At 45.9% G+C, this 14,739-nt stretch overlaps 1 protein-coding gene across 1 annotated transcript in view; it reads right to left on the bottom strand.

The window, feature by feature from the left end:
• The window catches only part of GABRA3 (gamma-aminobutyric acid type A receptor alpha3 subunit), a 137,015-nt gene that overhangs the window by 20,398 nt on the left and 101,878 nt on the right, over nt 1–14,739 (bottom strand). The window contains exon 6 of the mRNA XM_030575756.1: nt 6,108–6,190. Coding sequence (XP_030431616.1) covers nt 6,108–6,190 — 83 coding nt within the window. The remainder of the gene's footprint in view (nt 1–6,107; nt 6,191–14,739) is intronic.

The raw sequence follows: 14,739 nt of genomic DNA, 5'->3' as shown, positions 1-14,739 counted from the left end.
TCCTTCCCCAGGCAGGCAGCTGAGTAAACAACTGGGCTCCACTCTGTCCTTTGCAGTGCTCAGCCTCCATGTCACTGCTCCATCAGGGCCCTCTGTAACCCACAGTCACCAGCACATTGGTCAGGGATAATTAGTCTAATAAGCTGAGGATCTAAGGGGTGCTGGGCTCCAGCCACTGGAGGGATGTGTATACTTTCTGCTGAACGTTAGGTCATTTCTTACCAGGGTGAGAAGAAAAAGGCAGAGATCGCTTCACACTCACCAGCCTGCAGCTCTTGACAGCTGCCATTAAGCTCCCCCAGTGCATGTGAAAACCCGGCTCTTGAGAAAGTTTTCTCTCCTCTATTCTGCCCCCCCATTTGCATGATCACAGGCTCCCCCACCAGCTTGCCAGTCATCCTCCCCAGGAGTTAGCTACAGGGACTGGACACTGGAAGCGGCTGCCTGCAAGTTGCAGAAGAGACAGTCCCGCAGGAGACTGCAAAATTACTGAGAGAGGCGGTACTGTGCAAGAACAAAGCGGTGCTCCAGCTACTTGCCTGGTTACTGTCTCCATGCACCTCTCCCCTCCGTCAGCCTCCTCATGTGCTCACACACACCTTCAACCCTCCCACCCCACTCACAAACATACTCACGTTCACACCATCCCCACTGCACTCCCCCCTTACACTTGCATGCATAAACACCCCCACTCACACTTATACATATTCACATGCTTGCTTTCTCACTATTTCCAACCCTGCAGCATTCAAAAATCACGAGTCAGGCTCCAAAGAACCATGAGATTGTCTTTAAAATCATGAGCTTATACACAAAACAATACATTTTGGATTCTTTGCATTTGCCCTCTGGGGCAGGAGTGTTTAGAGAGTCACATTTTCAAGATTTTCACCTCAATCAGGTGGACTAGAAATGGCCTTATTGAAAAAAAAATATAGCTGAGGTTTTTGCAAAATCACAGGACTCCAGGAGCTGGCACTTGAAGAAAAACGCCAAATATCATGAGACTTGCAATATGCTGATAACTCTGCTCTCTTTGAACCTCCCACCTCCTTTCCTCCTGCAGTAAGCCAGTGAGTCCCCCTGGCTCAGCAGGGGAGTTGCTAGCTGTTTCACTGGAGGGTAAAGAGAAGTGGAGTCCCATGCAAGGATGGCGCTTCCATTTAGGTGACCTAGGCGGTCGCCTAGGGAGCTAGGATTTGGGGGGGTGGCATTTTGCCACCCTCGGCGGCAATTCGGCGGCAGGGGGTCCTTCTGCGCTCCGGGTTTTCAGTGGCAATTCTGAGGTGGGTCCTTCACTCGCTCCGGGACTCGCCGCCAAAGTGCCCTGAAGACTGGGAGCCACGGAAGGCCCCCCCCCCCGCCGCATAATTGCAGCCAACGACCGGGAGCGCGGAAGGACCCCCGCATAGGGTGCCAAAAACCCTGGCGCTGCTCCTGGTCCCATGTACTTCACTGCCACCTGCTCCTTTCCTCGCACTAGGGAAAGAACTTGCAGCTCAAGTCTATCTCAAATCCCTGTCCCCTCAAAAAAGACAGCTAATGGGCCTGAGTTCTCCTGGAAGGTGGAGGGAGGTTGCAGACAATGAGGTGCATACCTGCAGACAGCTCCAAGGCACAGTTTGTGATGTAAGTTCCCTGACATGGGTGTTCAGAACCAGAGACCCTCCCAGCCAGCCAGAGGCCATTAGTTGTACCATAAGGGCCAGATGGCAAGATTCCTGCTTTAATCCACCCCTGACTGCAGCTCCCTGCGGTGATCACGTCTACACATCTACCGCAGAAGTCTGCTAAACAGACGCTGGGAAAGGACACTGACGAGATGTTTAACTCTTCCCCTTTCTCTAGGTTTCCCCTACAAGACTCAAAATGAGACCAGGATATTTTTCTGCAGGATCGATGATTCCAGCCTAAGTTTTGTGGGACATTGTGGGTTGAAAATTCAATGATTTGTTTAATTAAAAAAGAAAAGCCATGACTGCATTTTCTCTTTTGGCAAATCTGTTAAGTGTTAAGGAATGAAAGGATGATTTTGATGAATGGGCGACGTTTCTGTGTGCATAACGGTGCTGTGTAAGCACTTCCAGCGCAGCTCGGCTAATGCATCTTCAACCTGACCAGCAGCGCTTTGCTTTTCCAAGCCTGCCCTTCTCCCATATCTGCCAGTGCACCAGCATCCTGATCTGTAGCACCTCTTTTTATTGCAGTCCTGGATCCCCACAGTCCATGCATCTTAACCTTAGACTAGACAGCCCACCTGTTATTTTGGTGCTGGACATCTACCCCCACCACCTTCCCCCGTGTTATCCTGCATGCAAACAAGGTTGTCAAGTCTATAACAGTCGTCCTCTGGGACAAAGGCATTCCTTGTGTCACGTACCAGTGGCACAGATATTTTGGGTCCGTTTAAAGCCCTGAAGATATTTCTGGTCTGTTTAATATCTTCTTTGCACAATGTGGGGCAGCCCAGTCCAAATCAGGACCATAAGTGGCACAACTCCTGCGGCATCCTCTGCTGCCCTAGTCTTGAGCATCCCCGGCACAGATGTCCTACTTTGAGCCAGACTGCATGGTATTTCTCTGATGTGTGTGATGCTGGCAGACCAGGTGCCAGCTCACACCATGTCTCAACGGATCACTGACAAACACATGGCTGAAATCGGCCTGGCTCACCTGTGTGCTAGTGTTGTCAAAATAGGTGTTAGAGTTATAAGAATGAGTTTAGTGTTTAGACTTCATTGAATGCTTGTAAGTTGCTGCATGCATTAATCTCATCTACAACATATATATCCCCATATTGTAAGGCAATATTTGAGCCATTGTGTTGTAAGCCCCTGTGACTGTGTAAATCATCAGGTAGCAGAGAGACATTAACCAGCGTGAAGCGCTGGTCTCCAACAGAAGGTGTTAAGTCCTGCCCAACAGGGAAGGTCCATGGACACCAGACAGACTATTGTGGAACATTAAAGAGGACCAAAGATGTTTGTTTTGTCTTTCCCCCACATAAAGATGAGTCATGCAAATGGTTTTCTCCTGTCAGCTGTGTTGGTCACTAAGAGCACAAATGAGGAGAGGGATAAAAACCTGTGACAAGACGGAACAGAACAGGATCTCTCTGCTGCTTGGACTCTTGGGGACAAGGTTTACTAGGCATAAGCTAGAGCTCCCTAGCGTTTAGCCTGGGTTAGCCCTAAAGGTCACAAACAGCTTGCCTAGCGTCTATTACGTTCTGAAACTTAAGATTTAACTCATTTGTGTTTATATATTTACCTTCTTTAACCTTGTAAATAACTCTCTTGTTTCCTTTTCCTATTTAATAAATCTTTATATGTTGAGAGACAAGGTCTGTTGGGGAGAGCGGCAAGCTTTGGAGCTTACACAGAGCTCTTCTTTAAGTCTGGGAAACGTACTCAGAGCATAGTAGAGCAGGGGTGGGCACACTTTTTCGCCTGAGGGCCATATCTGGGTGAGCAAATGGTATGACAGGCCATGAATGCCCAGTGGGGTGGAGGAAAGACTCTATGGGATGTAGCATGGTGGGTTCTATAAGGGATGTTACCGAGGTGGAGGGAGGGGGGACTCATGAGGTGTGGCATGGGGGCCGGAGGGGGGCTCTACAGGGACATTACTGGGGACTCCTAGGGGCCCTGCTGGCAGTAACATCAAGACAGCTGCACCAGGCACTGCCACGGCTGGAGGCACCTTAGCTGGGATGGGTGTGGCCCCTGGCCGGTTTCGAGGATTTCAAGTGTGGAGCTGTAGGAGACTGGAAGGGGATTGGGCACAGTGCTCTGTGGTGGGGGGCTGCCATGTAGGGGCGGGCTTCCACGCCTGGAAACAGAGCGGTGAAGTCGCACCTCCACAGTATGGCTCTGCATGCTGGAAGCTGGTGCTCATCAAGGGAATTGTGAGTCCGGAGCTGGAGAGCACTGGGTGAGCAGAGCAGGATAAGCCCCTGACCCCACTCCCTGGCGGGAGCTCAAGGGTTAGATAAAAACATCTGATGGGCCAGAAGCAGCCCGCGGGCTGTAGTTTTCCCACCCCTGTAGTAGAGTGTCCTGTGAGTACATTTCTCAGACTTGAAGAAGAGCTCTGAGTAAACTCGAAAGCTTGTCACTCACCCCAACAGAAGTTGGACCAATAAAAGAAATCACTTCACCCACCTTGTCTCTACAACAATACTGCATACAACAAATCTTTATACAGTTTATTATAGGATTGGCTATGAGACAGGCTAAGATTTTGTCTGGGTTATTTTTAGCAAAAGTCAGGGACAGGTCATGGGCAATAAACAAAAATTCACAGAAGCCAATGGCCTGTCCCTGACTTTTGCTAAAAATAACCCAGACAAAATGGGGCTGACAGGGGGGATAAGAGTTTGAGTCCTGCTGTGTGAGGGGCGGGGGGAGTCTGGCACCTGCCACTGCTGCAGTTGACAGCTTCATGGTCACCCCCAGCCACTGCCCGTGGCAGCTGAGAGCTGTAGAACTCACAACCAGTTTGAGGATTGTGCCCTGGTTCCTAACAGTCTTGGCACTCATGCTCTCGAGTCACTGCAGGATGGCATGACAATGTGCACATACATCTCCTAGGGAACACAGAGAAACCTTCAAACTCATTTCACTTCTAGTCCTTGGAACAATGTGCACACGGGGGTCGGTTGGTTGGTGAAAAGTGAAAGCTGCTATGCAAAGCTTGGCTCCTTGCTTTCAAGGGAGCGCTCTGCCTTGCAGCCACTGGGAAGGCTGCCACCACTAGAAAGTGGCATAGAGACAAGAGATCGGCAATGAGCCATCCAGCTTGCCAGGATCCTCAGGAACCTGAACTAAGTTCTGCTGAGTCTTTAAAGAATATGTCTGGTAAGTTAAAGGGACACTGTAGAAGCCCTTTAAGGCTCAGATCTGACCAAGCCTAAACTCCTTACAACTATGTGGTGACCAGCTTCCTGGTCTGTGGGGGGATTTGCTGAGGGTACACTCTTCATGGGGGTATAGGTGGGGTTTTGATGCCATTCTGTTGAACGAATGAGCCGTGTGCTCAGACACTGTACTGATGGGTGCCGTATGGATACTGATCATAATCACAGCCAGTTTTACAAGCTCTCTGCTTCTTATTTCAACACTCCCATCATTCAGATACTGAAATATTAAAAAAAATAAAAAAGAAACTCCGCCATTGCAGGAGCCTGCCGCAAATGTGTGTGAGAGTCTCCTTCCTCTGCCCTCTCCCTCCAGGCCTGCGATGGGATCTGAGATCGCAGAGTGGATTCTAGGCTTTGCTGGTGTAGGAGCAGATGCAGGGTTAGCTACCCTTGCCCCAGAGCAAGCTGCTTTTCCTCTGAGTCTCTTTTCTCCTGGAGTGTCCATCCAGGACACTGTTTTGTTTAGTTGGGAATAGGTAACCCAAAGGGGTTAAAGTAGATTGAACCAGACAGGCAGCTCTCTGCTTACTAGGCAAGGAAGTGGTGGCTCTGTGTAGAGCTGTGCAGAGGAAGGTGATTCTGTTTCATGGAGGATTTAGATTTTTCACAATTTGGTTTTGTTCTGACTGGGAATGAAAACAACCAATTTCAGAATTCTCCACAAGAGGGAACAGAGCCCCAGCTCTAGGACAGCTCAGCTGACAGGTACTCTGGAGCTGGGGACCCTGTCAACAAGCTCGGAGTCTGACAGCTTAGGAGTTCAATAGTTCAATAAATCCTACGGACAAAGGTTTCATCAGAGAAATGCCTCCAGCTCTGTGGGACAGAGAGTTGTGGGAGGAGCACTGCTTACCCAAGCCAGAGAGAGGTGAGTGAAGCTGTTTGTCCCCGTACTAGCTTAGTAACCTTACAGTGAGACCCGGGGTCACTTACCCATCCGTGGAGTCCAAATTACCTGCAGATGCACACAAACAGCTCCTATGGACCACAGTGGGAACTGCATGCACAGTACAGTTTGATAACATTATATGGAGCACCTGGCAAATGTGTGGGTGCTGCATGGTTAATAATAATGCCATCTAAAATACCTGACTGAAGGGTTCCATTAAATAAGCTACCAGCATATGTTCACACAAAACTGTACTTGTGCCCTTCCCCCTTTAAGAAGGTTGAACTAGGCACTTACAGCTCCCAAATTTCAGCGGGCAGGCATGCACATCCATTGGGAAGTCCTCCAGGTGCATGGGACACTCAGCGTGAATGGTTAACCTACGAGACAAACATAGGCCGTCATCATAAAAACACATCTACTGAGGATCCAGCATGGATCAGCTGCTGCAGCATCTTGTCCCATATCCACTAAAGGCTACACTTTCAAAATGCTGACTCCTAGCAGATCTCTCGGCAGCAGGGCTTTGGGTATGGAGAGAACAGGTTGTACTCAATTGTTGCCACCTTCCCCAATTTGCAAACTGAGTCCGACCGACCAAGTTCACCTTTATCCACTAATTGCCATCTAGAAAATCTATCACAATCCTGTACATTTGTGTGCCTATGCATTGTGTCCAGAGAGATCATTAACACCTCGTTCTAGCAATGCCAGGGGTTGCATCGTGGACCTTATTGCAAAGCTGATGGATTATACATTCAGAGTCTCCATGTGCTATATGGTTACTAGGGATAGACAAACCATCAAAGCACTTCAGAGAGTTAAAAACCTGGGAAGAACTGGGCACAGCTCTTCATTACCTTCCTGAGCTCCGTGGAATTCAGGGCAATGTGCCTTCTACTACAGCAAGGTACAACATACGCCCCTAAGCATGCCGGCCACATGGACTGGCTAATGAAGTAGGGGTATCTTTAGGCCACAGTTCCACTTCTTTATACTCCATTATGGTTCTCCACGAAGACACAGTGATAAAGACCCTGCACGTTGGGAAGGGCAGGGACTGTGATTGTGTCCTGCTGCTGTGCAGAGGGGATTGTGTATCAGGGACTCCGCGAGCACGCTGCCCCACTCTCCCCCCGCACACATCCTTGTGAATCCATGGAGCAGCAGGACATAATGTGGTCCTATCATCACTTCATCTCAACATTAACATGCAGCTGATTCAAGGGTGGCGCACAGCAACCATTATAACAGCACCAGTGACACTAAAGTACTTGTGGCACACATGGAGGGGACTGATAATAAAAGGACTCAAGAAAGTGTTTTCATTCAGTTTAGAAGTTCATTGTTGAACTATTGCAACTGGTGGTGAAAGTCTGCAGCTGTTTAATATACACAGAAAGGAGCCAGAACAGAAGGGGCTTTAGAGACTCCAAATAACTCTGTTGAGAATTCAGATGGTCAAGAAAGGTTCCTATGGCTTCGCTAGAAGGCATGGCTGATGGACACTGCAGGTAATGGAGCTAGACCAAGGCTAAAGTTGTCTTAAGAAGAACCTAGATCACAATGAAAATTTTCCATTGCAATATTTTTTGATGAAGAATGGCTTTCAGCAAACTGGAATTTTTCATCAAAACAAAATGTACTTGTTCATTGAAAATGTTCAGGTTTTTGTAAAAACAAAACAAAACAAAACAAACGAACAAAAACCAAAGAACTCTGAAAAGTTTTTGTCTTTCAGATACCAAAAGGAAAAAAAATAGTTTCGGAGTTTTTGATAAACCCAAAAAAATTCAAAGAACATTTCTGATGAAAATGAAAAAGAAAAGATTTTGAAATTTTATCTAGGACAAAAATAAACTTTTCTCAAGCAGGTTTGCAGGTCATTGTTGTGAAGCAAACCAGAAACAGTGCACTTGGGAACCACTAGATCCAGGTATCTGGATCTACTGAGGTTGACACAATTGATCAATTTCTGGTATGACATTCCCTTGGCCTCCTCACTGAAATCACTGGGATAGGGTGACCAGATGTCCCAATTTTATAGAGACAATCCCAAAATTCAGGCTTTGTCTTATATAGGCACCAATTACCCACTGGTCTACAATTTTTGAGAAGTCGTCTGCTTCAGAGATAAAATGTGATATTTATTATGTATTTTGATGTGCTGAATTCAAATATGACAATTAAAACAACTGATTGGCTATTGTTTCTAAGATATTTAAGTTTTTACATTTTATGTCTATGTATATTGTGTAGATAGTAGAGTTTTAATCATAAATTGTAAACCTAGGTCTTTTCATGTGTTTATGGTTGCTTTACATGATAATATTTCACCTGTCCTGTTTATGTAACACTTTAAAAATTAGAAAAAGGGTTCTATAAATAAAATCTATTATGAAACAAAAGGCAAAAAAACTATTATGTACATAGTTTAGTCCTATTCAGTGTCTGCTCGGCGCTTCTTGGTTTGTCTCTTGTATTCATTAAATGGAGCATCTCTTGTCACTGTCCAGCAATAGTCTGCAAGCATTGATGGGCTCCATTTGCCCTGATAGCCTGCCAGGAGATTCTACTGCTGTAGTCTGGAGCCCAACAGCTCTGCCTTACTCTTGGGTAGTTCCAAATCCCTGAAAGGTCATTCAGTTCACCTTGTGTTGTGAGGTGTGGTTCAGAGGAGCAGGATGGGAGAAAATGTGGGTCCTGTGACATTGATGGTTCAGGACCAGAAGTTTCATCCTCTCCTCTTCCTCGTCTGATTCAAGTGAGAAGGATTCTGGTGCATCAGGAACCGGCAGTCCTTCTCCGTGGGGTACTGGGCGTATAGCTGATGGAATGTTTGGATAATGCACAGTCCACTTTTTCTTCTTTGACACACCTTTCCCAACTGGAGGCACCATGCAGAAGTAACAATTGCTGGCATGATCTGTTGGCTCTCTCCAAATCATTGGCACTGCAAAAGACATAGATTTCCTTTTCCTGTTCAACCACTGGGGAAGATTTGTTGCACAAGTGTTGCAGCATACGTGTGGGGCCCACCTCTTGTCCTGATCTCCAATTTTGCAGCCAAAAGAAAGGTGATAGGCTTTCTTAACCATAGTGGTTATACTGCGCTTTTGTGATGCAAAAGTCACTTCACCACAAACATAGCAGAAGTTATCTGCACTGTTCACACAAGTACGAGGCATCTCTGCTCACTTTGGCTAAACAGAAATGTGTCCCTTTGCAAAATCAAACACTGACAAATAAGAGAGCACGACACTGTATGATTTCTAGAGCTGATATAGGGCAATTTGTTCAGCAGAGTGATGTAAGCTTCGTTATGATTGCATCATCCATGACTTCTGGGAATAACATGATGCAATTCATATCATGTGTGACGCAATACCAGCTTCAGATTGCAGCATTCATTGTTTTGCCTAAAAAGCAAGTACTGTCCAAACCCAGTCATAGATTTATTCAAAGATCCAGTCAAAGATGTATTTTAGTCATTTCTGGTTTAAATTGAGATCCCTTCCCTTTATAACTCACTTATCCTTTGCCATTCCCAAGTCAAGGGTCGTATATACTGACCCAATAGCATATCTTGAAAACTAGAGCCAATCAACAATTTTAAGCATCATTTTCGTTCTCAGTGACCCAGAATTAGTAAAGTTGGACTACATTTATTTCAGAAGCATTTTGGCTGTAGAGCAGTGTTACCCATCACCCCCCATCCTGATTTTTCACACTTGCCATCTGGTCACCCTACACTGAAATTGCATGGATTGTATGTTTGTGCAACGTTATTGTGAGTCAGTAGATGGAGCTGCTACAGATAGCACTCTGAGTTCTGTTCAACTGAATATAAAAGGGGATAGCTCTTGCAGCAATGCTTATTGTCAGCTAGCTGTTCACGGAACAAATTTTGTTAGAAAATTGCTCTGATGCAACGTGTTGTCATGTTTGTCCTGCCAGATTAGCAAATAAATCTTGAAGTGTTGGAACAGGATATCACTTCCAGTTAGAGGGGTCTGGTGACTTTATAATTCCCACAAATCCTCACACTCCCATCATCTAGAAACACACACTATAAGAACAACACATGCTCTAAACTTTACAGGTCCCTATTTCTGCAATTCTTTTGATTGCCTTTCTTGCAAGGCAAGAGGTTCTTGCAAGGCCCAAGAGGCAAGAGAAATGTAAGTCTGGCACTTTTAACAATATGCCTTTTTGCTTTTATGCCTTTCACAATCCCATGTCTGAATGAAATGCAGATATATATTTTCCTTGTAATTATATCCACAGGACCTAACAGGCCATGTAGAGCTGCCATTCTCAGTTCCTGCTCCACCTCCCAGCCCCCATGGTGTAGAGGAAGGGGCAAGAACACGGAGTGGCAGGGAAGGGCACATTGGGCATACAATCCCTGTAGGACTGCTGCCAGCTGGGCCCGGACTGGTGCAGAGAACCCACTCTCCTGGGCAGTGCAGGTCTTTAACTTGTTAGGCAAATGACTGAAGTATAGTGAAGAGTAATTTCCTTCTGTGACAGTTAATGGGAAAGGCAAACAGGAATGCTTGTACCCTATATTGGCCTGCTAGCGTCCCAAAGTCTCTCTCATCTCCACCCTCGTGTTCCAGTACTACACCACTTTCTCTTCACGTAACAGGAGCATGTTTTCACTTGTATGTTTCTTCAGCAATGACATATACTGGGGCACTTCTGCCAGTTTCCGTGATCCTATTTACACAGTTGATATTAATCCTATATAGAGCATGGGAGATTTGTTTCTGTGTCCTACATAAAGATGTGAGCAGGGCTATAAAACACCAGCTCTCTCACTAGGAAGAGGCCCTGCATATTTACTGTGCACCAGACTAAATCCTGTATTCCCAGTGGGGATTGGTTAAATGGAAGTCAATGGGACTAGTCATGCAACGGCTCTCCTTTGGGAGTGAGGGGCTCCCAATCCAGCCCACAGCTGGTGAGGTGCTTCATACTCCTGGCTGAGTGTGATCTGTTGCCCAGGCCTCTCTGACCCTAGCTCTGGCTTTTTGGCCTGATAAAGAAATATTAAGCAATCTGAATCAACAAAACCACACATGCTGCCCCCAGTTTGCTGATGTCCTCTTCAATCCTCCTAATACACGGAATGGACAACAGGGCATGTAGGCAGAGGGGTATCTTTCAGTGCCTGATCCAAAATTCACTGACATCAGTGAAAATACTGCCATGGGCTTTGCATCTGGTGTGATGTTTGCAGTCCATTTCCTTCGTTGGGTTCACATACTAACACTGCATACACTGCTTATTCCAGCTTCAGTTCCTATGTCTTAATTCTAGATTTCTGATCCCAAATACAAAAGGCAGACAAGTTCCCAAAATGACTGGGGATGAACACCCAGAAAATCAGATACACTTGCTACTTTTCTTTGGTTTCTTAAGTGAAGCGTCTCTCTCTCAGCTACAAGTTTGTTTGGGGAACTTAGCATTATGTTAGCTCTTCTGTCAGGTCTGTATAGTTCTTATCACTCCGTCCTTGAGGGAGACATATGTCTTTCTGGGCTGCAAATGTCTCTTCTCCAGCTATAATGGATTGCTTCTTGTAACCCCCTTCAATGTTATTGGCACAAAAATACTGTTGGTGCATGAACTTCAACTTCCTTGCTGTTTTCATCCATGTGGAAATTGCCCATTTTACTATCCATGGCCTGTTTTACCCTTTCTTTTAGTCGTCTTCTTTGGCCCAGATCCTTCTTGCTTCACTCAGGCGTGGCTCTAGGCACCAGCATGCCAAGCGCGTGCCTGGGGCGACAAGCCACAGGGGGCGCTCTGCCGGTCGCCGCAAGGGCGACAGGCAGGTTGCCTTCAGTGGCATGCCTGCGGAGGGTCTGCTGGTCCCATGGTTTTGGCGGACCTCCCACACACATGCTGCTGAATCCGCGGGACCGGGGATCTCCTGCAGGCTTGCTGCCGAATCCACGGGACTGGGGACCTCCCACAGGTGCACTGCTGAATCCTCGGGACTGGGGACCTCCTGCAGGCAAGCAGCCGAAGGCAGCCTGCCTGCTGTGCTTGGGGCAGCAAAATACCCTGGCTTCACTGATGACCTTATCATTTCAGAAACACCCCAGAGAGTTGATTCCAAAGTCATCCCACCCAAAGGACACACCCTCATCATTAGTGCTTTTCTAATAATCCAAATCTGCCTTTTTAATTAACTATACTGGGCTAGATGCTCAGCTGCCATCAGTGTCCCCTAGGAGTGGCTAAGTCATGGAGGGTACAAGGATGCTGGTTATAGACCCCAAATTTTGGGGTCCCTGCCACGATGGTCCTAATGTACTTTAGAGCAGTACCAAGGCAGTCTCTCCCACAGCTGCACCTTATCGTTAGCAATGACAGTATCCACCTGGCCCTCAGCCTCAAACTCCTCAGTCTGGCTGCCCACAGATCAGAGCAATCAGTCTTTTTGACTTGGGTGTGAAGGATCCAGCACAGAGTGTTTCACATCTGTAGGTGGAATCACTATTGTAGGTCTCTGGACACTTCCGATCTGCTTGACCTTGTCTGCATCTGTCTGTGTGTATCGCAGATGTTTGCATGCTTCTGGTCATTGCTGTAGCCCTGCACAAGCCAGACTGCCATGACCACTTCATGTGAAATTGCAAATGTATGGAAAGGATGGAATTTCAAGCTCAAAGAGAATTTGACTAGCTGATACCAAAGGAGCCCACCCCCCTCACCACAAAACAACAGCTTCTCCCCATCCCATAAACTGGAGGAATATAGAGGTCTCTGAAATTATACAGAAAACTAAACATTGAGGTCTCAAAAAACCACAGGAAATGAAATGGCTAAAATGTTCAGGCAAAATCTCACCTGAAACTTTTTAGCTATTTCAACCAGCCAAAAAGTTAGTGCCTCAGATAACATGATCAATGGTAGCATTTTCTCACTGTAGTGAAAAGGGGAATAGGCCTTAGAACTCTCTCACATGCAGGGGCACATAGGGGCAGGCATGTGCTCTCTCTCACACACACATGCACTCTCACACGTTCTCACACACACATTCTCATATGCAACTATATGTGCTTTCACATATTTTCTCTCACACGTGCACTTTCCTATGCACTCTCTCTCTCTGTCTCACACACACACACACACGCACACCGTACTCTTCCACGTACACACATTCCATGGCTTTCACACATGTGATCTCTCTCATGCACACTTCCTCTCTCTTGTACATGAGTGTGCACACTCTGACACATGTGATCTCTCTCTCTCTCATACCCCAGCATGCTTGCTCTCTCTTCCTGCTGCTACTAATTAGGTAAAATATTGATGTGGACTTTGAAATCAATCACAGCTCAGGAGAGGAAACATTCCTCCCTTTCTCCTCTCCCCCCAGATGGCCTCTCCTGCTGAGCCTTGTTCCTGGCCCAAGGACTCTTCAGGACCATATGCTTTGCCTAATGAAATGTCAAAATGTCAGACTAAGAGGAATATGTCTAATTTCTCAGGCAATTACCACAGCCTCTGCAGCACTTGTGCAAAAAGACTTGTTGCAGAGCTATACATATTTACTGCAAGACTACAGCTAGCAGAGAAGACAGTCCCATCTCAGAGGTGCAATGCCATCTTGGGGCTCAGGTAGTTTAGTTGTGAAATATCACTATGAATCCCAAACAGCACGTTATGACTGGCTGAGGTACCTCTGACCTTGCCCCGGGGAAATAACTGATTTTTCAGTTCAGTGACAGAAATAAAAACCCTGGGGAAAAATTCATTTTGGGTCCACCGGAAATGAACATTTTCTCAATGTTTTTTCAGCACAATGAAAAATGGAAATTTTTTTTGTTTACAGTCAAATAATATGTTTAATTTCACTCAAAACAGGATATTTCAGTTCATTTTGGGTTTTTTTATCCTTTGTTTTGTTTTGTTTTTAAATAAAATGAACTAGGCTTCACAACAAAACCTCATTTCACAACAAAGAGTTGAAATGTTCTGTTTCGAAAACGTTGCACTGAAATGTTTTTACATTAAAAAAAAAATTGTCTTTTTTTTTCTTGGCTGAAACTATTCACTGAATCTGACCCAAACTCGTAAACAGTTTCAATCAACTCAAAACTGCAGTTTTCAGCAAATAAATTATTGGTCAAAAACATTTCACTCAGTTCTAGTTGCTCTCCTAATCCTACCATTCTATCCTCGAATCAGTAATCTTCTCTGTCCCACCCACCTACAACACACCTTTTGTTTATAGCAGTCTTGAAATCACCCTGCAAGCTCTAAGTTTTCTCCTCTCCTGCTCCACCCCCAGCAGGAACAACCTGACAAAAATTAGACACACGGGAAAAAATTATGTTTTCCTTCATACAATCAGCTGAGTTCCTTTAAACAGCTAAATCCAATGGCAAGAAGTGTGTATCAGGCTAAATACACCTCTCCAGGGATGATGGTACTACAAACCACTTCAGCTTTGGTTCTCATGGTTACCATGAGATTATCAAAACCTTTGATGTGTCATTATCGCTCATGCAGTTACCTGTGTAGTGCTAGCGGATGAGCTATAGACTCATTCCAATTTCTTGGAGTTAAATGTGATAAGCCCTTGGTCTATATATGGCACAGAAGCATTATAGCACCCTGTACAGCACCAGAGACTTTGTTTATGCCAGTTATATCATTTTGGCTTTGTCCTTTTCTATAACTCACTTTGCTGTCCCAGGTTATTCCTTAATGCTCACAGGTAGGCTGAACAGGTGGGGTTTAGCTCTGAGTTGGGTTTAGGCTCCAGTCTGCGGTTTGGGTTTGAGGCTGAGTCACTTCTAGGATTCAGAGTTTGGATCTGACAGCACTGAAATCTCATGATTTGTTTTCAGGAAATTTCAGCCTCAAATGGCAGAATTTCAGCCCAAGATGGGGATCAGCTGGTCTT

This window comes from Gopherus evgoodei, chromosome 9, assembly GCF_007399415.2.
Source record: "Gopherus evgoodei ecotype Sinaloan lineage chromosome 9, rGopEvg1_v1.p, whole genome shotgun sequence".
Classification (NCBI taxonomy): Eukaryota; Metazoa; Chordata; order Testudines; family Testudinidae; genus Gopherus; species Gopherus evgoodei.
Note: the sequence above shows the minus strand (reverse complement) of the source record. Positions and strands in the feature narration are given on the sequence as shown.